The following is a 23996-nucleotide window of genomic DNA, read 5'->3' on the forward strand; positions in this document are numbered from 1 at the left end:
GTCTGAGACTAATGAGACACCACATGTATAAACATGTACAGAATGCATATAAAGAAGCTAAAAAAAGATAGTTTAGGAGGAGAGTGAAGTAGCAATTGTGGGAGCGGGGAGGAAAGACTATTTAGAAGGTGATATTTAAATTGTGTCTTGAAGGAAGGGGAGGAACACTTACTTTTGAATACCTTTTCCTTCTTCCCCTATCAGAAGAGGTATCTTTTGTAGCAAAGTATTGAAAAAAGAGAAATAAAAAGTGGTTCAGCAAAACCAACTAACATGTCATTCCAAGTTTGACAATATATGTAATATTCCACAACCATAATCTCTTCAGAGAAAGGAGGAAGAGGGACATCTTTTCAAATCATGTTGTCCAAGCACCTTGGTCATTATAATTACAAGATTAAATTTGGGGTGGGGGGGAGGGTCTTTCCATCTACATCCTTTTCAACGTGTAATTGTTTTCCTTCTACTCTCAGTTTATATAAATGTGACCATACATATTACTTTTGTAACAGAGATGGATAGTTGAACAAAACAGATTACTGCATTAGCTGTGCCCAAGAAATATCTCTTATTCTGCACCCTAAGTCATCACTTCTTGTCAGGAGGTGGGTAGTTTGGTATAGTAGAAAGACTACTTTCTTGGACTTGGACTTGGACTTGGAGTCAGGAAAGACTTAAATTATAAATCCACCTCCAGTGCTTAGTAGAGTGAGTGGCCTGACTTTAGGAAGCTTGAGTTTTAGATGAGGCCCCAGACTCTTATGCTAGTTTTGTCACTCTCAGGAAATAATTTAACCTCCTTTTGCTTCAGTTTCTTCAGTTGTAAAATGTGGATAGTTATAGTACCTACTTTACAGGATTATTGTGAGTATCAAATGAGATAATATTTCTAAAAAGTGCTTAACACAGAACCTGGCACATAGTAGGCCCTTAATAAATGCTTTTTCCCTGTCCCTAGCTGTGTGACTGTGGGTGAGTCATTTAATATTTTTGATCTTTATTGACTGCATCTGCAAAATGGAAATTAATAATTGTCAGTCAATATATATAAAAGTCTTTTGTTAATTTAAAAACGATTAATGTCAGCTATCATTGTGAAAATGTATAAAGATAAAAATTGTTTATCAGACTAACTTATTGGAGGATTGGAAATACAAATAGACTGATTTACAAAAATACTCTTTATTGAAGTAGATAATTACAGTTGTGTTCTTTTTATTTCAGGTTGGTATTTAATATAGGAAATTAATTTCTGAAATTGTAAAAAAAAAAAGTCAATGACAAAATAGGATTTGTTACATAAAAATTTACCTACAACTATTTAGATGCACATCTTAATTATTAGATATGAAATCAAGCAGGACTGCATAGTGAGTTTAAGAAAGTCTGTATCTTTAAAATTAATTTTAGTAACTAGACTGCTAGCTGATTGGTCTATTTTGTTTTTGTGCAGAGGTCACCACCAGGTTACTGTGAGGCCCCTTCTAACCATTAGGATATAGCCACATAATGAAAAAATTAAGTTATATTCCATAAGCATTGGCCAATTTTCAAAAAGGTGGTTTTTTAAAAAATTACCAGCTATGAATGTCTCCCTCACCCAGCAGGCTCCTCTCTCCTCTTCCCCCAGTTGATCTGACCAACTCTAGTTGCTTGATGCCCCACGGTATTTTATTCCCTACTGTGTCCTACTCCTTATTCTTACCTTTTTGAGTGAATCTTTTCTATCTCATTTGGACAGTAATCCTGTACCTCTGGTTAATTTCTAGCTTTTATGATATATTTAATTACAAATTAATTACATCCATCGTAAGTGCTAAATAGATAACAATTCAGTGCTACTGAGATCTCAGTCCAAGCTAGTTTTAGCCTGAGTCCCATCTGGAACTGAGGCATTGGTTTTTTGATGCAGTATTGCAGTTTTGACCATCTTCTCAAAGGATCTTCTGGCACACTTGTCATTCTGGGAAGAAATAAGCTTCTACCTTTGTCACCAATCTTTTCCACACATAAGTCTTTCTCAGGACTGGATCTAAATGTGATATGACTTTCTCGTGGGTCTTGTAGAAGTCGCATATACACCTTTTCAGAGCCAGACACTTGATCCCAATACTGTAGCAAATTTAAATTTGACCCTGATTTGGCTACATCTCTGTGGTTTCCATTGAACTAAAGATCAGCTTCTTCAATCCACCAATACTTAAATATTTGTACCCTTAGAAGTGAATTGAAAGCAAAATTTGATTAGTAAGCAGTTCTGGGTTACAAAGGATATAACTGGTTATTGATTATCTGTTGATTAGAATTTTTCTGCTTTGATTATTTAATTCCATTTATTATTCTACTATATGTGAAGGAGAATAGCAAAGTATAGTCCTTGGAACTCAGGGAAATAATGTATTTATACATATTGGGAATGGATTTAGACTTTCTGGTGAGGTGGTATCTTATTTAAACTTTCTCACATGCTTTTCAATTCTATTTTGATTCCTCATTTCTTCTTAGGAATCCTTTTAGATTTATTTTATTCGCATGTTGAGATCTTTTGTTTTCTTTTGTTTTTGTTTTTTCAGTTGTTGGTCTTGATGATATTATGGATGAAGGAGTTGTTAAAGAAAGTGGTAATGATACCATTGATGAAGAAGAACTTATTTTGCCTAACAGAAATTTGAGGGACAAAGTGGAAGAAACTTCAGTCAGATCACCAAGAAAATCGCCTCGTTTAATGGCACAAGGTAATTTTCTGAGAGAGAGAGAGAGCTCTGACTAAGTCTGACTTAGTAAATGGTTGTAATTTCCAAGAGAAGCTTGTTAGGTTGTACACTTACTGGGGGACAATGTTTGCTCAATGCCTCATAATTTATAAATTTAACAGTAACGTCTGAATAATATGCTTTGTTTTTTTTATTTTGTTTTAGTACTGTTTATATTTTTCAGTGATGAGTTGTTTATTATTGTACTAGTGAGTAGAAAAACAAGTTATTTTGATTACTATATGTGATTTTGAGAAAAGAAGGGAAGTGATAATCTCTGATAATTATAATGAAGTTCCTTAATGTAGGTTTTGTAGTGTTATCAAAGGTATAGTTAGAAGATAAGATAGTGGTGCTGTTAACTTTTTATTAATAACCTGAATGACCAGTGAAAACATTGAAAATCTTTTCTTCCTAATCTTTGTAAACAATAGTGTGATTTGAAATAACATAATACTAATATAACATTTCAGTTATTTCATTTATAATTAGATTTATAAAGTCAGGTCTCTAAAATATTAGAAATTATTTTCATGATGGTAAAAATCTACAGTATATGTAATAAGTGGAACATGCATTTATCTGAGCTTCACTTGAAATCTATGAGTTTATTTTTTAATTGACATTCCAGTATTCTATTGAAGTTGAAAACATTTTTGTTATCTAATATTAAGTGAAATTTTGTAGTTTGGGGTGTGAGTTTCTAGGTAAATATAAAGAAAGCAAAATTTCACAATTTATACTTTGATTTTTATACAGTAAAGGAGTAATTATCCGGAACTAAATATTTGGCTTGAGAATTATATCTTTCAAGCTTTTCTGTTTTCTGATTTCTGGCCTTTTCAGTGCTTGTTAGTGCTGCCGCTAGTGGGACAATACAAATGAGGACAGAGAGGAAAATCCAGTTTTCTTCTTGTTGGTCATTCTAGTATGGGGGAAAAATTGAAACTTCAGGTTAAAATTGAGCTTGAGGATCATCTTTGATAGTCATTTTTTTTTTTTTTTTGATATTCTTGTTTTAGGTCATGAAGAACTGGTATAATTCTTTTGACTAAATTAATTGTTCCACATTATGTATGATCCCTGGAGGTTCCAACCTGGCTATTTATGTATTCTTTACTAAAACTTCTGGTTTTTACTCTTGGGGGAAATTGCATGTTATATAATGATAAAATAAAAAAGCATTAATAGAAATTCAATGAGGATGGGCTGTAGAGATTGGCTCACTCTACTTGTGATGGGTGATTTTAATTTTTAAAAAATTTACATTGAAGTGATTTTTTTTTTTTTACTTCATATATTTTAAAATGTTCAAGTCAAGTAATGGGCTAATAGTAGAGTGCCTATTTTACTTGTTTATCATCATACCTTTTAAGGATTAGAAGACTGAAGAAAACATCCTTTGTATTCAGATTCATTTGTAGTCCAAACTTTGAAAATAGAAAATTTCCTATAACAAGGTATCTCACCACCACAAGAAAACTTTTATCTAAAAGTAAACCTTTGTTTTGAAAATTAATGATTACAAAAACAAATATTTAGAAAAGTGATCTACCGCATATATGCAGGTTTGTATTGAAATTAAATTAAACTTTAAAATAGCTAAGTTATTCTTATTTTGTTTTTTCCTGTGATAGAACAAGTACGAAGTTTGCGACAAAGCACTATAGCCAAGCGTTCAAATACAACACCTTTAACTAATTCAAAGAGAGCAACTGTCAAGAATGCATCTGTACAAAAAACAGGAGTCAGACAACTGGACAGGTGTCAAAATAAGGAAGAAGGTGTTTGTCCACCACCCAAACCAGAAGTCAGAAGGAGTAGTCGACATACTGGGTTAACAGAAGAGGTACCTGAAGTGTCAGCAGTTTCTTCAAGTCATTCGGCACCGTCACCTTGTCATGAACTTAAGAATGAAGCCAAATTAGATATTAAACATAAATGTCACAAGGGAGAAACAGTTGTGCCATCCCATTCATTAACTCCTACTCACTTATCAGAGACTTGTAGTACTGAAGAAAAAGAAGAAAGTAAAACCAAGAGTGACAGTCCAGTATTTTTAAAGCTTTTAGATAAAGAAGAACTTGAACATAATGATCCTGTTCCCAATAAAACGGGTGACACTAATCTCGAAGAAAAGGATGGTAATGGAAGTATTGACCATACATCAAAGGAAAGCTTAAAATTTTCCAGAGAGGGTGACCAAATGGAGGTAGCAGAAACTGTTGCTACCTCATCTGATGTTGCTGCTTGTTCAATTCCAAATAATATAGAAAAGAACAGTGTGGTTCTATCCAATTCTTTGGATGAGATTGCTGAGTGTAATTCAGAATTTCAGGATGCTATGGAAACTGTTGTTAAAGCTGTATCTTCACTTCAAGAAACTACAAACCTTTTGGGTAATCTTAAAGGAGCAGATACTAAAATATCTGATGAACACTCAGATACTACAGAATTTAATGAAGTTGATTTAAAAAGTGTAGATACTAGTACTAATGAATCAGAAAGCAGTGTTTTAGAAAACAGCACCTGTGGTCCTCCTGACCAAAGTCCGCAACAGCATGCTGAAAATATTAAAATAGAATCTCATGAAATAGCAGAAATTCAAGATGACAGAAACAGCCAATCCAGTACTATTTCTTTATTAGATTGTAAGAACATTAAGTCCAAGAACACTAAATCTCTGATTCAGTCTAAGCAAAATATAGCTACTGGTACTCAAAAAAAAAGTGTTTCAGCCAAACAAGAAATTCATAGCAAAACTAGAGTTGGAGTTAAAAGTATGAAAAGGAATGCTGAGGAATCTCAACAGAATTTTCATAAGCCAGTTAAAGTTAGAAAAAAACAAGTTGATAAAAATGTGAAATCACAAAGTAGTGGTCCAGATAGCAAATCTGTGAAAACTCATACAACATTGAAAAAAGGGTCACAGGCTCAAAATTTAGCACAGACCCCTAAACTGTTGACTCACTCTTTGAGTGACAAAATGCATGGCCACCCAGGTTGTTCTAAAGACTCTTACCATACGACTTTAGCCCATGCTAGGCATTCGCAACATTCCAACCAGAAACAAATCCATAAGCAACAGCAGTCATCGGCAACAATGAAAACTAATAGTCATGTGAAAGAAGATACGGAATATTTAGGTTTAGAACCTATCAAGGAGGAGGATAAACTGAAAGTTAAAAAAGCTGAGAAGAATCTTCAACCACGCCAAAGAAGAAGTAGTAAAAGTTTTTCGCTGGATGAACCTCCATTGTTCATTCCAGATAACATATCCACTGTAAAACGGGAAGGCTCAGAACACATCTCTTCATCTGAAAACAAATATATGTGGGCTCCCAGCAAACAGTGTGGTTTTTGCAAAAAACCACATGGCAACAGGTGTGTGTGTGTGTATATGTGTGATGTGTACATTTAAGAAAAAAATGTTGTGGGTGGGGAATCATTGTGTGATAATTTATTCCTTTATGTAAAAAGGAGTACTTTTGAAGTTTTTGGCAAATCAAAAAATTTAACTTAAGTGTGTTAATAAAAAGACTGAGTTGATTGTATAAATTGCACATAGTTTTGCCATCTTAGAGAGTTTTCTGAAAAGGTAATATTACTACATCAACCAATTTATACATAAAGTTTTGTTAAAAATGTTTAGGAAATGTTTTTTAGTTTCTAGGCATTGGAAAATTCAAACTAAAGACTCATCATTATGAATGCTTCACAACTTGGCATTTGTTTTATTTGGTGAAAAAAAATCTCTAGTCAAAAAAATATGTAATGGAAATTCTAAGCATTATGTATTATTAAAAAGAAGAGTTTGTGTAAAGTGAAACATAACCTAGGAAAATTAACATGTTTTATAAACACCAAATTTGAATTTTGTAATAAAATTTGTAATCATTGTGGCTGCTTAAAAACTGTTTTGACAGCCTTTACATTGTTACCTTAATTTTCTTTGTAACATGGAATAGGGAAAATGTGTACTTTTTATTTAAATGCAGTAATTTTGAAAGTGTTGGTGTAAATTCTCTGAACTTTTAAAAAAAACACTGATTCCCTGTATTCTTAGAATTCAGAACCTTGTAGCTTTATGGAATTGTCCCTTTAATAACATTTTTTTTTTTTTAAAGAAAAAGGATATAGAGATGAAGTTGAAACCAGAATATCCTATTCATCATTTGAGGTTGCTGTTTGAACATCTATCAACAACACTAATACAATGCCATATTATAGAAAAATGCTATCTATTTGACTAGGAAACTACTTGACCTTTGGTCTTTTCCTGTTCTTTGAAATTAAAGTGATGTACTTACTTTTCTCCATTATTCACAATTTGTATCATGTAAACTTTTTTGGGAGTAAGGATTTAGTGATGTAGATGTTAAAAACAGTATTTTTACCTTTTACAATACATGAAATTACATTTTAAAGAGACTCTTCTTTTATGATACCACAATGTTGGAAATCTGTTCATTTTTTCCAAACCATTTTGGGTCTTTTTTTGCTTTTGAACAGTACATGACTTTTCCAAAATATTTAGTATAAAGGAAATTCTCTTAGTACAAATGAAATCCTTCTTAGAATGCCCTGGTAAATTTGATTTGTATAAAGACTAATACACATCTTGTTTATTGTTTCATGTTAAAATTTTATTATGATAACAAAGAAGTTAAAGAGATAGCCAGATGGCACAGTGGACAGAGTGCCCGGCCTCGTGCCAGGAAGCCTCGTCTTCCTGAGTTCACATCTGGTCTCAGACACTTTAACTAGCTGTATGACCCTGGCCGCAAGTCACTTAACACTGTTTGCCCCAGTTTGCTCGTCTATAAAATGAGTTGGAGAAGGAAATGGCAAACTGCTCCAGGAGTTTCTTCGCCAAGAAAATCCCAAATAGGGTCGCAAAGAATTGGATACGACTGAACAGCACAACAAGATAAAATGAGATCTAGTGTTTGAGTTAATCATTAGTATTGAAAAGGTCTTTAAAAGTCATCCTGTTCAACCTCTGGTCTGAGGGAAAAATTTCTCCATAATAACTCCTCAGAGTTTGAGTTCCTTAAATAAAACCTTACCGCAGGATTGGTAGGTATAAGCATTTGTGTGCTTTTTTAAAAAATATGTACTCATTTGCATTACTTTTGCGCCCACCCCCCATTCACGTCTAAGCTTTATTATAATTTTTGGTATCAAAACACTTGTAATCATGACATTTTGTTGAGCTTATATAAACTGAGTACTTCTTTATTAGGGTTACCAAATTCCCATTTCATCTGTGCTAACATTAACTTAAGAGTAGGTGAAAAAGGACTTATGACTGACTTACATGTGTGATAGACTTATAGAAATTCACTTAACTAAGTTTTTATTAAAAAGAACAAAATGATTAATATTTTGTGACTACGTAAGAAATTGGCTCTTCTGGTGTATTTCCTTGGCCATATAGTCAGTTTACTTATCAAAATGCAGTTGTAGTGCAGCATAAAACTTGCCCTTTTCATTGATGCTATTGAATTTTTGGGGGGCAAATATGGAGAAAATTTTCATCTATTTTTTCTAACGCATTTTTCTCTCCATTTACCATTCTTTTTGATGTTGAATGGTTTCTTTGAAACGTTTGCCTTATGTTAGCACTGGTGGACAATTCCCTTCTTCTAGAGGTAAATTTTATCTAATTATAGTAAACAAATGGGATAGTGAAGGAAATTTGTACTAGAAAAGTTAAATAATTTTGAAGGTGCTCCCAAGCAGAAATTGGTATTAGTTGGTTCTGATTCTTTCTAGGATTCCTTTTTGAATTCTAAGATAATTTTTCTCTAGAGAGTTGCTCATTAAATAGCTTTCCAAAAGTAAAGAAGCTGTGTTTCTGTAAATTGAAAATATTATACATTAAAGCTAGTATATTATAAAATTCAATTCAAATGGTTGAGAATATAGTAGTGAATACACTGGAATGTCACAGAATTTGGCATGATAGAGATATACAAGCTAAGGTTGTGACATTAGAAGCACCAAAAACTGTAATATGAGACCTGACATAAAATAACGCACCATTGTTAAAATGAAAATCATAGGTGCTTCACTTCCTTTGTCTCCTCGCCTTTAAGAAAGTTGGAATTTAAAAGAATTTAACATCATCATTTTTCCCTTCCCCCCTACTCCGTAAGTCCAGGACTTTGAAGAAACATGAATACTCTCCTATTTTTATTTGGCCCTTCTTTGTGATACAGGAAATTAAGTTTAATTTCAAAAGCACAAAGCTAAGATTTGGATTCTTCATTTGATTTGAAACAGCCTCATGTACATATCTTTTCTGTGCACATTTTAAATTCTGGTAAAGAGTGAAAAATATGTAAACCAGGTGATTTTGGGGGAGGGGAGGGGTGGAGGGGAGGGAATATGGGCCCCTTACATAAATTCATAATGAAAAGGGAAACACGAAAACACTTAAGAAATTGCTTTTGGATTTAATGCATTTTTTCCTGACAGTCAATTCTTTATTTCAATAATGAAATTTGTATTAAATTTTAATTGCTGTTTTGTACCTGTATCCATTACCCCAGTTTGGGAATCAGTTTGCCATCATTTTAGTTTTAAGGGTAGTTAATAATGCTTTTCACTCTAATTCTCATACATTTAGAAGTAGTTGTAAGAATGCTAGTCTGTTCTCTTCAGTTCTCTAAATCACTGTTTTAGTATTACACTTAAAAGATAACTAGGTACTTCCATAGATGTCACTAGAGCCTTGTTTTATTTAAATAGAAATTTATAGTATTTTCAAAATAAATTGGAAGTATCATGGAAGACAAACTTATAAATTGCCTAGTCATGAAGGCTTATTCAAACTAAACACAAGATAAATCACTCAAGTCCTCTTCATGCTATGAAGATGACTCTGGATTCTCCAAGGATATAGCAGCAGAGTATTTAACCTGTGGTAGGTCCTAATAAGGAGGAAAAGGTTTTTTAGTACAGGACCAACGATGGACTTGTCTATTCAAGGTTTACCTTAACTGAGTTAACAAAGGCTTGGGCATGAAGCGAAGATTTTCATCCACAGGTATTCAGGCAACCAGCTATCTACTCAGGTATGAAAGAGTTGATTACAAGTAGTAAAGGATATAGCCATACCAATGAAATCATGGGATTTTGAATAAGTGGATTTTTAGTGTGAAAGGACTGGAGATATTCTAATCCATACCTTTGCACTTTATAGATTAAACAGGTCCTTGGGAGGTACATTTCTTACCTCAGTCACATGGGTAATTACATGGAAGATCTTCAACCTAAGGTCTTTCAGAAACATTGATGTTCATTTGCATTTTATTTCCTTAATCAGCTTTGAACACCATTTTGAAAACCATACAAATATTGTCCATAGTGGTTATTAGCTAACCACCTAAGAACTTAAATTCAATTTGGATGCAGCATTTAAGGGATTTTAGGTGGGAAAAACAAAACTTTGTATCTATAAACATCTATTTTTGGATTTAGGAGCAGCTGAGACTTTATAACAAGTTTCCTCTGACAAGAAAGAGATTTTGTCTTTTTGACCAAGTAATGAATTAGAATTATAGGGTCATTATTTGAAAAAAGGAAGCATCTTCATGTATCCTTCTAAAGAATTTATTGTCTTAAATAATTTTTAAAAAGTCATCTAACAAATTGTGAGAATACTTTTAGCACTGCAAATTAAAGCCAGAAAAGCCTTATTTAAAAAAACAAAACAAAAACTTTCCTGTCTTTGTGGTGGTTTTTTTATTTTTATTTTTTTTGCTGTTTTGTTTTTGTGACCTTAAGAAAAGGCATAGTGGTAGGTAGAATAATCAGGATATCAGAATCCATTCGTTAGCTTTTTGGGTTTTTTTTTTTGAGAATCCAGTGCTTTGGATTATACCCTAAAACTTAGGTGGGGGATATATTTAGTTCCTGATTGTAATTTCTGATATGAATCCCAAAGAATTTTAAGTTGTATATTCAGTGAACATCATGTTTACAAATAAGAAATACCTTTGTGAAGATAAGATGAAAGCTCAACATGAGCTGTTGCAACAAGTTACAGGAATTAATAAAATAATGAAAGTCATTAATTTATGTAAATACCATCCAAAATAAATGGTTATATAGATGAGGATAAATTCGGCCAAATAGTCATCTTTTTCAAGATACTGCTAAATTTTAAAACAAGGTATTTGTTTTTGGTTAAATTACCTTTTTTTGTAGTAAGGATGATGTTGATAATGCATGAAGGAGTATAGAAAGGATTTTTATAGCAGAAAAAGGAATATCTAATTGAGTGATATGTATTGCATAGTACCAAATATGTAATTTTGTTAAGGTTCACCTAATGAGAACAGAGTCTACTGTAGTTTAGTAGAAGAGGCAGAAGGGCTTTTGGCTGTAGGACCTAGCGCATCACTGATGACCAAATTAAGGTTTATGCCAGTTTGTAAGCTACTTCCCACTACTGACACCTTACAGTTATGCTTTGGATGAAGTAGTTTTTTAAAAAATTACCATAATAGCGTTTGGGAGCAGCACAATTTAACCCTGGTGTTTTAAAAGAAGTTTTGGTGGGGTAAGTAGTTTGATGAAATGGTCCCTTCCCTTGCCAAAATGGGCCAGAGAGAGAATTTGAGAGGCATTATTTTAGGTCCGTAATGAGTATGGCTAAAATCATAGTGTGGTTTCCTTCTTAACCAATATTAGTTAACCAGTAGAAAAATAAAAATCTTGTGCAAATTTTCTAAATTGTTTAAAATTGAACAAAAATTATTAGCAGTTACGTATAAACCTAATACCCCTCTTTCAAATAATTCTGAAAAATCTTAATTGTCCCCAGCAAAAAAAAAATCTCAAAAAACTTCCCATTATAAAACCTTTAATACTTTAGTTTCTGTTTAGTCCATGGGACTTGGGGTTATTTCTGAGATAGAATTCATTAAATGGACAAGAGTGAGATCCTAGCTTTGCATTATTAAATGAATTCATTTTTCTGACAGTATGCCTTGATCAAGGAAGTCCCTTGCTCCAGCCTTCAGAAGTGAGATGAAGAGTAGTATGTTTAAGAGCTAATTTTTTTTAAATCATAAAGAACTACTTAAAATAGGTAACATTAGAGATTGAGTAGTAACTTCTTTGAAAAAATTATACTTCTTATGATGGTAATTTTGAAATAACACTTTGATCACTTGTTACTAATAGAATTCTCCCAAAGTCCTTGTCATTTTGAAGTGATCTGTGGGCTCAATATCTTTGGATGTTCTTATGTGGGTTTATCATGGCAATAAGTTTATACAGACATACCCCACACAGTTCCCCCCCCCCCCCGCCCCCATGGGTTTATCATGGCAACCAGTTCACACACACACAACCACACACACACACACAACCACACACACCCTATTGTCTTTCAACAAAGGGACAGTGTTAATGTTTCAACATTAATGTTAATGTTCTATCAATTTCTTTGTAGGCTTTCAGTTTATAAATTCAGTTAAGTTTTATATTTCTCTCAAATATATCAGAAAACAATTATGTGTGCAGTTGCCCTTTTAATATAAATAAAGAAAACATGGTTGATGTTGACAAGTTGAGTAACTTGAACTTTGGATTGTAAGGAATTTTGAGATAGTATATGAAATGTAATGGAATAAATTTTTTTGAGTATTATTTTGAACCTGTTTATAAATTTGAGAGTAAATTTTAAACCATTTATTAATTGAAAAATATTTCTTTTCAGGTTCATGGTTGGCTGTGGGAGATGTGATGACTGGTTTCATGGAGATTGTGTTGGGTTAAGCCTTTCCCAAGCGCAACAAATGGGAGAAGAAGATAAAGAATATGTATGTGTGAAATGTTGTGCTGAAGAAGATAAAAAGAGTGAAACTTTGGATTCAGAGATTTTGGAAAACCAAACTAAAGTCGAAGTTCATAGAGAAGAAAAAACAATGGATTGTGAAAAATTTGGTTTATCAAAGCAAGCACCTACAATTGAAAAAAACAGGCACATAGATGACACAACAAAGCACAAGGTCAAAATTTTAAGACGGGTAAGATTTCTTTAGGTTTCATTAAAACTTTTTTTTTCAGAAACAGGCATTTATTTTTCTCCATCCACCTTAATAATAAAGAAAAAACTAAATTAATAATGAAAGAATTAATAAATTTATATTAATTAATAAAAGAAAAAACTAAAACTCTTAACACATTTTCAAAGCTAAAAAAAATCCTCATATTGGCCATGTCCGAAAATGTGACAAGTGAAATTCTCCTTAATACTTATTTAACTACTGTTAGAATTTTGGTTTAGACAAGAGAATGAGAATTCACTCTAAATTTGGACATTTTGGTGGGCATTTTGAGGTTTCTTTTTAAAAGGAGTTTTGTTTGTCGTGATTACAGAACTAATTCACTGTGAGAAAACTTATCAAAGCAGATCAGCAACTCTTTTGTTAAATATAATTTTATGCATTGCCGGAATAGTTTAAAGGTAACAACCAGTGTGCTGTTATACAGCCAGTATATGTTGCGTGGAAACTGAATCCAGGTCTTCTTACCCCTTCTACCTACTTGTTTTTTAAGTTTACTACTGTCATTCTTTCATGTAAAAAATGATTATTACCTTTTGACTTCTGTTTTTGTATATTTTAATATTTTCTTTGCTTTTTTCTGCATGAACTATTAGATGTATAATTGTAATGCCCTCGTTTATAAACCAGGCTTGCTTAATAAGGTTAAAACAAAGATACTTACTAGTTTACCAAAAAAGTACCATTTTCTTTGACAGGGATTTCTTATCCGTTAGCTTTATTTTTCTTAAGCTGAAGATTTCCTCCTTTTCAAAACTTAGCTCCTGTATGAAACATTTCTGACAATCCCTTCTTCCATTTTCCCTTTTGAATTTGTTCAGTACTTAAGTTTATATTTCATTCAATGTCATTACCTAATTTCTTTGCTGAAGTATTTTTTAGGTTTTGTTCCTGTGCTGTAGCGGCAGCTACGTGGCACAGTAGATAGAGTGCTGGGGTAATGTCTTCCTGAGTTCAGATTTGGCCTCAGACACCGATTAACTGTGTGACTTGGGCAAGTCACTTACTCGTTCGCCCCAGTTTCTTTGCAAACCACTTTAATACCTTTACTAAGAAAACCTCAAATGGGGTCATGGATAGTCATGTACTAAATCTCACACTCTTCTAGGGAAATAATTGGTTTTGTTTCTGGGATGTAGCAAATTCCTCAATCTCTCCCTTCCCTCCTCCCTAAATTCCCTTTCTCTTTTTCCTCTTCCCCCTCTCCCTTGCCTACACTACATCTTATGAGTACATTTTCTTCTTCATGTAGACACTACTGGGAATTTACCTTTTTTGATTATTTTGAAATTCTGAAATTTTCTTTGATGTTTGTTTTATTGATGCCTTTTGTTCTCATATCGCAGTTATTTCTGAAACATTCTCCTTCCCTCCACCCACACTTTTAGTTGAGAAAAACGGTTAAGCAAAAACTGACAAAAATGATCCTATATGACAACATACACTGTGTTTTTTCCTATCCATTCAGTCAGTAAGCATTTATCAATTACTTACTGTATGCCACATACTATATGCCATATGAGTAGTTCCATTCTTCTCTGCCCTGAGAAGAGAGGTATTTTTCATTATTCTTTGAATCATCACTGATTTTTTTTTTCAGTTATTCAAGTTTAGCTTGCTTTTAGTTATCTTTTCATTCATGTTTTTGTAGTCATTGCATGTATATTTTTTGATGCAGAGCAGTCTGCTTTCATACATATATTCTCATTTTTCTTTTGTTTCTTATTGGACAGTAATCTTCCATTAAATTAATATAATCTCTTTTAGCTATTTGCTAGTTGATGGGCACCCAATTTGTTTCTACTTTTTCGTTACTAGAAGGAGTGCTGTTGAAACAGTATATCTTAAACCTTTATTTCTACTTTTGACTTCCACTGTTGGATTGGTTTTGTCAAATAGGATGGATGTGAAAATTGTGCCTATTTTTTACCTTTTTAGTAGAAAATGACTTTCTGTGTTTATACATATACAAATACATACGTGTGTGTGTGTATATATATATATATATATATATATACACACACACACACACACTCTATATATATATATAGAGAGAGAGATGTTGATCCCTTTACATCTTAACTAGAAGACATTTTGCTGGTGACATTTCAGGCAAAATTTCCCCCCAGTTTGTAGTTTCTTTTTCTATTCTACCTTTGTTGATTTGATTTGTGCAAAAGTTTTATGAGATTGGTATTGTCTTTATTATCTATTCTTTAGTTACTTTTTATGGATGTACTTATAAAGTATATCCATTTTCTAATAAAAAAATTCTTGTTGGATCTCTATTTTGAGCTTATTGTATAATTTTTAGGATCACAAAACATTAGAATAGTCAATTTGAAAGGGGCTTCAAAACAGCAGTCTTTGTTGGTGGGACTATGAACTGTTTTAACCATTCTAGCTATTTGAAATTTTGCAAGAAAAGTGACTAATTTTTACCAATGTGTCCAATTTTTTCAGTAGGTCTTTTGTCAAAAAGGGAGTCCTTCCTCCAATGATTTTGGTCTTAGGTTTATCATATACTAGGGTAATGTTTCTGACTACTTATTTTTCTTGTTTTCTAGTATATCTTTCTGATTTACTTTTAAAAAAAATGTAAATGAGAACAAGTTTTGGTGACTATTGTATATTTCATAGCAACATTTGAGATCTGGTTACATTGCATGCCCTTCCTTTGTGCTTTTTCTCATTGTATCCAAATTCACTGAAATTCTAGACCTTTTATTCATATAAATGAATTTTGTTACTGTTTTGTATTAGTGATTTTAGCTTAATTTCAAATTAAATGCATGAGTGGTTTTGTTTTGCTTGTTTACCTCTATCTTCTACAGAGTTGGGAAAACTGTGATACTGGTGCCCTTTACTGTAACTGGTACATTGTTTTGCTTACATAGGGACTTAACAAATTCTTAATTGAATATGTATGAATTACCCACCTGATTATTATTTTTTTTAAAGGTAACTTTTTTTTCTCCAATTATTAGGCATTTATATTTTCTTTTCCTTATTCCCTTCTCCCATTGAAATTTTTTTTTTTAAACCCTGTAACCAGTATAGATAATCAAGGAAAACAATTCTACTTTGCCCATGTCCAAAAATATATGGCTCATTCTGCATGTTATATCTATCAGGGCTTAAGCAGATAGGGAACTTGAGTCATAATCAATCCTTTGCAGTTGGTCAGAGTTCTTGAGTCTCCTAGAATAATTTGTCTTTACGTGATGTTATTGTAGAAATTGTTCTCCTAGTGTTGTTCATTACACTCTTTGTACCAGGTTTTATCTAAGACTTCTCAATTTTCTGTGAAGCCCTCCTTTTCATCATTTCTTACAATTAAGATATGTTCCATTACATTCATATATTCTAATCTGTTCAGCCATTCCTCAGTTTATGAGCATCCCTTTAATTTCTAGTTCCTTGACATTATAAAAAATTTTTGTTGTTGATTTGTTTTGGTAGTGTCTGACTCTTCATTTGGAGTTTTCTTGGGAAAGATACTGGAGTAGTTTGTCATTTCCTTCTTGAGTTTATTTTTTCTTTTTACAGATCAGGAGATTGTGGCAAACAGGGTTAAGCAAGTTGCACAGGGCCGCAAAACTAGTATCTGAGGTCATATTTGAACTCAGAAAGATTGGTCTTTCTGACTCTGGGCTTGCTATTCTAGCCACTGTGCTACCTAGCTGGTGTTGTTAGGTATTTAAAAAAATAACCAACAACTTTTTTAACTGATGGGCCCATTTCCTCTATTTTTGGTCTCTGTGGGTTAAATCTGGGAGAGATATTGCTTAATAAAAGGGTATACACAGTCTGGTGACTTTGGAGGCACAGTTTCAAATTGCTTTCCAGGATTTCTAGACCAATTCATAGTTCCCTGCATAGTTTTTATTTTTTTCAGTTGTGTAAAAACCTGATAGGTGGTTTTGGATGAGGTAGGCAAGAAGCAAGAAATTTTGCAAAATCTATTTATGAACAAATGACTACTTACATGAACTCTTTTTTTGAAGACTTGATATTTTAAAATAGTGATACACTTAAAAATTTTTTTCACAAATTATTATTAATTTATATTTCAGTTCTACTTCTAGGCATGCATTTTTCTTTTTTTCCTCTTTTGGCTCAAACTATGAAATATTAGCACAGAGAACTCCTGTTGAGGAAGTTTCGTCTTAACAGTGCAGATCTTTCTTCTCTGTGGCTCTGTAATCTTAGAGACATGCTTGTCAGAGGTGGTTCTTGAAAGCAGGACTTCCTGATTCCAAGGCTGTCTCTGAATCCATTATGTTATGATGCTCTCAGTTTATTTTTCATTTTATGGAATTAAATTTTTTGTTTTTTGTTTTTTTTTGTTCTTTTTTTTTTTAGGAATCTGGGGATGGTAAAAATTCATCAGAGCATAGAGATTCTGAGATTAAAAAGTGGCAGCTGGCTCCTCTTCGAAAGACAGGACAAACAATTTTACCCCGGAGATCCTCAGAAGAGAAAAATGAAAAAATTACAAAGGAGTCTACAACTGTTTTTTGCACAGGTGAAAAGACTACAAAATCAGGTGTGGAATTGGACAGAAATTATTTTACTACTGTATTTATACTTCATGGCATATGCTCCTGCCTAGAATATTTAAAGAAATTCTTTAGTTTTCAAAATGTCTTTAAAACGTTTAGATGTGTTTCCATTGCAAGAACTGTACTTCTCTAGCAGTTACATTGGTAATCTTTTTTCATAAATAAGATTTACTGAAGCTCTAACTCATGGTTTACTTATTTTTATTAATTTAATATAGTGAAATAATAGGACAGTTAAGGAAATGTGATACTCCTTTAAGTGCCTTGTCTCAAGGTTTGTTCTACTCTAGACAGTCAACAAACATTTATTAATTGCTTTTTATGTGCTAGACACTTCAGATATAAAGATAAAAGTTAAACAGTCCTTGCCCTGAAAAGAGTCTATATTTTATTAGGGTAGACATATATATAGGTTGCAGGGATTCTTCTTTTTTTTTTTCTTGTTTTTTATTTTTCCTCAGTTACATGTAAAAACAATTTTTAACATTGGTTTTTAAAACTTTTGAGTTCCAAATTCTTTTCCATTCTTCCTCCTTGCTCCCCTCCAAGAGGGCAAGATATAGGTTATATGCATGTGTAGTAATGCAAAACATTTCCATAATAGTCATGTTATGAAAGAAAACAGACAAAAAAAACTCAAGAAAAACAAAGAAAGTAAAAAACTTATGCTTCAATCTGTGTTCAGATACCATCAGTTCTTTCTGTGGGGATGGATAGCATTTTTCTTAAGTCCCTCAGAGTTGTCTGGGATCATTGTATTGCTGAAAATAGCTAAGTCATTCATAGCTGATCATCTTACAATATTGCTGTTACTTTACTTTGTACGCAGTCCATTTCAGTTTGCAACAGCTCATGTAAGTCTTTCCAGGTTTTTCTGAGAGCATCCTGCTCATCATTTCTTAAAGCACAATAGTATTCCACCATAATTATATACCACAATTTATTTGATCATTCCCCAATTGACGGGCACCCTTCTCAATTTCCAATTTTTTGCCCCTCCCCAAAAGAGCTGCTTTAAATACTTTTGTGTATATAGGCCCTTTTCCTTTTTTTTTAAATCTCTTTTGGGATACAGATTTAATGTTGGTATTGCTACGTAAAAGAGTATGCACGGTTTTATAGCCCTGTAGGCATACTTGTAAATTGCTCTACAGAATGGTTGAATCAGTTCACATCTCTGCCAACAGTGTATTAATGTCTCATTTTTCCCACATCCTCTCCAACATTTTTCATATCTTTTTTTTGTCCCGTTCGCCAGTCTCTAATGGGTATGAAGTAGTACCTTGGAATTGTCTTAGTTTGCATTTCTCCAGTCAGTAGTAAGTTAGAACATTTTTCCATTTGGCTATAGATAGCTTTGATTATTTCACCTGAAAACTGATCTTATCCTTTGATCATTTATCAATTGGGGAATGGCTCTTACTTTTATAAATTTGATTCATTTCTTTATATGTTTGAGAAATGAGGCCTTTATCAGAGAAACTTGCTTCAAAATCTTTTTCACAGGTAATATTGCTAACTGTATTTCCCTCCATCCTATCCCTATTCTGTTCTCTCTCCTTTCATCTTGTCCCTCTTCAAAAGTGTTTTGCTTCTGACTACCCCCTCCCCCATTTGCCTTCCCTTCTGTGATCCTCCCCCTTCTCTTTTATCCATTTCCCCTCCTACCTTCCTGTAGAGTAAGATAGATTTCTATACCCAAGTGAATGTGTCTGTTATGCCCTCTTTGAGTCAGTTCTGATGAGATAAAGGTTCACTTACTCCTCCTCACCTTCTTCCTCTCTACAGTAAAAGATTCTGCTTTTCTCTTCTAGTACCTTCCCCTCTCTCTCATCCCTTAATTTTATTTAAAAAGTTTTTCAGTATCCCTTCATATTTAATTCATACCTGTGCCTTTGTCTACATATACTTTTTTCTGCCTTAATAATGAGAAAGTTCCTATTAGTTACAAATACCTTCTTCCCATGGAGGAAGTTTAACCTTATTTAATCCCTTAGGATTTTCCTTTCCTGTATACTTCTCTTGAGTCTTGTATTTGAAAGTCAGATATTCTATTCAATTCTAGTCTTTTCATCAAGATTGCTTGGAAGTTGTCTATTTCATTGAATGTTCATTTTTTCCTCTGAAGAATTATACTTAGTTTTTCTGGGTAGGTGATTCTTGGTTGTAATCCTATTTCCTTGGTGCGTTCCTTCCCCCCTCCCCCCTGTCCTTTAATGTTAGCTGCTAAATCTTGCTTTGTCCTGACTGTGGCTCCATGATACTTGAATTGTTTCTCTCTGGCTGTTTACAGTATTTTCTCCTTGATCTGAGAACTCTGGAATTTGGCTATAATCCTGGGAAGTTTTCATTTTGGGATCTCTTTTAGGAGGTGATTAGTGGATTCTTTCAGTTTCTATTCTGCCCTCTGGTTCTGGAATATCAGGGCAGTTTTTCTTGATAATTTCTTGAAAGATGATGTTTAAGCTGTTTTTTGATCATGTCTTTTAGATAGTCCTATACTTTTTAAATTATCTCTCCTGGGTCTATTTTCCAGGGCAGTTGTTTTTTCGGTAAGATATTTCACATTGTCTTCTATTTTTTTTCATTCTTTTGATTTTGTTTTATTGTTTGTTGATTTCTTACAGTCATTAGCTTCCATTTGTTGCAGGAATTCTTAACTTTTTTTGTGTCTTGAAATTCTTTGGCAAGTCTGATAAAATGCTGTATGTTTAGACCCTTTTTCAAAATAATGTTTTTAATGCATAAAATACATAGGATTACAAAGGAAAACTAGTTGTAGTGAAATATAATTAGCAGAATATTAAAAACATTTATGAACCTCAAGTTAAGAACTCCTGATATGGGCAAGTAGATACAGAGTAATGTGGGTGGATGATTGGATTATATGGGACAGGGAGGGGGAAAGGCTTCATGTCAAAGGTTGCATCTGAGTACTGAAAAAAGTCTTGAGTTCTAAGAGGTAGAGGGGGAAAATGCATTAGAAACAAGGGGGGCTAGTCAGTACAAAGCTGTGGAGATGGGAATTGCAGTGCCATCTTTGAAGACTAATAAGAATACCTGATTGTTCATAGTTCTAAAAGGGAGTAACTTATAATAAGATTACAAAGGTTAAGTCATGAACAATTTTAAGTGCCAAATAGTTTATATTTGATCCTAGAGATAATAAGAAACCATTGGAAGTTATTGAGTGGAGGAGTGACATGGTCATAATCTGTACTTTAGGAATATCTCTTGGGCAGCTGTCTTGAAAGGATTGGAGTGAGGTGAGACTTTAAGAGGAAGATCAATTAGATATCTGTTGTAATAGTCCAGGGGAGAAGTGATGGTGACCTGATCTGTAGTGCTTGATGTGTGGTGGGATAGAAGGAAATTGATATAAGAGATGTTGTGGAGACAGAAAGGACAAGCATGTCCAGTGGGCACTTAGAGAACACATAGGTCTAGGGGTCATTTGTGATGATAATTAAACTTATTGGAGCTGATGTGAAAGATTGAAGGTAGAGAAGAAAGAGAAAGGGTACTCAGGACAGATCAGTGCCTCTGGATACATCCACAGTTTGCGTAAGTGACAGGAGAAATTTTCCTTAGAGGTAGGAGAACCAAGACAGTAGTGTTGCAAAAATTCAGAGGGGAGGTGGGCAATGTTACCAAGTTTTGCTTTAAGACAAAAGACTTAATGGAAAAAATACAAGTATTTGTCTTCTGTTTTGAAATTAGTTTGTGTTCTAGAAATTATACTAAACTCTTTAGCATAAAAAGGATTTATTTTTGTTGTGCTGCATCTAATAATCTTCTTAGCAGACAACATAATTTCATAGCAATTTACTATTTGTTTATATCATGGAACTAGTTTGTGACAGCATAATCTAGAAACCAACTCAGGGCTAGCAAGCATGATCTTAGACAAGGCAGAAATAGATGTAATTAAAAGAGATAAACAAGGAAACCACATTTTGCTTAAAGATACCATAGACATTGAAGTGATATTATTATTAAGCACCAAATGGCATAGCATCTAAAGTGTTAAAGGAAAAGTTAAATGTTTTAAGAAGTAGGTACTGCAGTTTATCTCTTTCCAACCTAGAGGCATTTAAACAAAGAATAAACAAGAAAGAAGTTTAAGGAGCTGAATAGAATTTTAGGAAAGCTAGGTATGATAAACTTTAAAAATGTTGAATTGTAATAGAAAAGAATATACCTACCTACATGACACCATTACAAAAATTTGCCATTATTAGCAAAAAATCATAACAAATATGTGCAAAAAAGCAGAAATATTAAATACTTAGTTTATCAACCAAAATGCAATACAAATTGTTAAATAAAAACTGTTTGAAAAAAAGATTAAAGATTAATTGTTAACTAAGTTAATCCTGAAGAATGGGTAGATTAAAGAACAAATTATATAAATGATCAATTTTATTAAATATAATGACAGCATAACAATTTGTGGGATGCAGTTAAAGTAAAAGGGGAAATTTTATATTTCTGTAATCTATTTTTTTTCTATTTTTTTTTAATGTTCTACAATCACTACCATAAAACTTAGATTTTACCCCCCCACACCTATTCCCCCCCCCCTTCCCAAGACGGCATACAATTCTATATAGGATCTACATATACTTTCCTATTGAATACGTTTTCATTATAGTCATGCTATAGTGAACTATATAGTGAACTAAAATAAATGGAAGAAATCATATAACAAATCAAAACATAATACACACACACACATGCACATAGACATGATCTGCTACATTGTGTGAATCAATTCTTTCTCTGAGTGTGGAAGGCATCTTGCCTTAGAAAACCATTGGGAATTTTTTTTTTTTAAAGTTCTTGTGTTATTACGAAGTTCCAAGTCTACCAGAAAAAACTCTCGCACACTGTGGTCTTTGCTGTGCACAAAGTTCTCCTGGTTCTGCTCCTTTCACTCAGCATCAGATCATATAAGTCCTTCCAGGCCTCCCTGAAGTCTTCTTGATCATCCTTTCTTACGGCACAATAGTACTCCATTACATTCATATACCATAATTTATTCAGCCATTCCCCAGTTGATGGGCATCCCCTTGATTTCCAGTTTTTGGCAACTACAAAGAGTGCTGCTATAAATATTTTTGTACATGTAGGACCCTTTCCCATTTTTATGATCTCTTGGGGATACAGTCCTAGTAGTGATATTGCTGGGTGAATGTAATCTCTTTCATTACTGAAAAGGAGAGAGCAGATTAATGAATTGAGTATGCAACTAAAAAAATCTAGAAAACCAACAAAGTAAAGCCCTAAATAGAAACCCTGAAAGTGAAAGGAAAATTGAACAAAATTGAAAGTGTAAAAAAAAGAAATTGAACTAAGAAAACTAGGAGCTATTTTAAAAAAACCAACCAAAACCAATAATAAACTATTAGCAATTTGACTTTAAAAAGAGAAAAAATAAAACAAAATTTTCAGTATCAAAACTGAAAAAAATGAATTCACAACAAATGAAGATATCAAATTAATCATTAGGTACTATTTCACCCAAATATATTTTAACAAAACTGATAATCTAAGTGAAATTTTATATAGATATGTGTGTATGTATTTACAAATATATGAATTGCCAAGATTAATAGGAAATAGAATACTTAACAAGTCATAAATAAACTTCAGAAAGAGTGAGGAGAAAGAATCTATGATTTTTCCTGCAAATTCTACCAGATATTTAAAGAACAATTAATTTGGTAAAGAAGGGGTCCTACAATATTTTCCCCATGATTTAAATATGGTCTTGATACTTAAAATAGGCAGTCAAAACAAAGAAAGAAAATTAGAGATCAGTTTCACTAATGAATATTGATGCAAAAAGTATAAACAAAATGGTTACTACAGCACTATATCAAAGAAAAATATGCCCTTTGATCTGTCTGGATTTATACCAGTAATGCAGGGCTAGTTCAGTAACATAATTAACTGTATTAGTAAAAATCAAATGATTATTTCAGTAGATGAATAAAAAGCTGTTGACAAAATACAGCACTCATCCCTTTTAAAAACACTAGAAAGGAATAAATGCAAAGAGGAACCAAAATAACACTTTTTGTAGATGATATGGTTTATTAGAGGATATGAATCAATTAAAAATTAATCAGCTTCACCAAAGATACAGGATATAAAATAAACAAATCATCCATATTACTCACACATTTCTACATATTACCCACATAATCCAGCGGAACGAAATTTGATTTCAAACAACAACAGACAGCATAAAATACCTTAGAGTTCAAGACTCCATCTACCAAGACATGTGTAGGAACTATGTGAACACAGTTTCAAAATGCTCTTCACACAAATACATATCTAAACAATTGGAAAAATATTAATTGTGGTAGATTGAGCCAATATGATAAAAATGATAATACTAAGTAATTTATTCAATGCCATACTAATCAAACTTGAAAAGAGTACCTTGTAGAGGTGAAAAAAGTTAACAGAATTCATATGGAGGAACAAAAGATTAAAAAATATCAAGAGAATCAATGAAAAAAATGGGGAGGAACATGGTCTAACAGTACCACATCTCAAAATTATAAAACAAAGCTATTACC

The 23996-nt window shown here is 32.8% G+C and overlaps 1 protein-coding gene across 9 annotated transcripts in view; it reads left to right on the forward strand.

The window, feature by feature from the left end:
* PHF3 (PHD finger protein 3) overlaps positions 1-23996 on the forward strand; it is a 107491-nt gene that overhangs the window by 51899 nt on the left and 31596 nt on the right. For 6 of the 9 annotated variants that reach the window (XM_072642554.1, XM_072642549.1, XM_072642550.1 and 3 more), the window contains 4 exons: positions 2574-2735; positions 4391-6137; positions 12490-12799; positions 17204-17387. In XM_072642554.1, coding sequence (XP_072498655.1) covers positions 2594-2735; positions 4391-6137; positions 12490-12799; positions 17204-17387 — 2383 coding nt within the window. In that variant the 5' untranslated portion in view covers positions 2574-2593. Of the gene's footprint in view, positions 1-2573; positions 2736-4390; positions 6138-9689; positions 9836-12489; positions 12800-17203; positions 17388-23996 lie in introns of those variants that run through there. The other 3 variants (XM_072642557.1, XM_072642556.1, XM_072642555.1) reach the window with 2 other exon arrangements.

Source organism: Notamacropus eugenii, chromosome 2, assembly GCF_028372415.1.
Source record: "Notamacropus eugenii isolate mMacEug1 chromosome 2, mMacEug1.pri_v2, whole genome shotgun sequence".
Lineage (NCBI taxonomy): Eukaryota > Metazoa > Chordata > Mammalia > Diprotodontia > Macropodidae > Notamacropus > Notamacropus eugenii.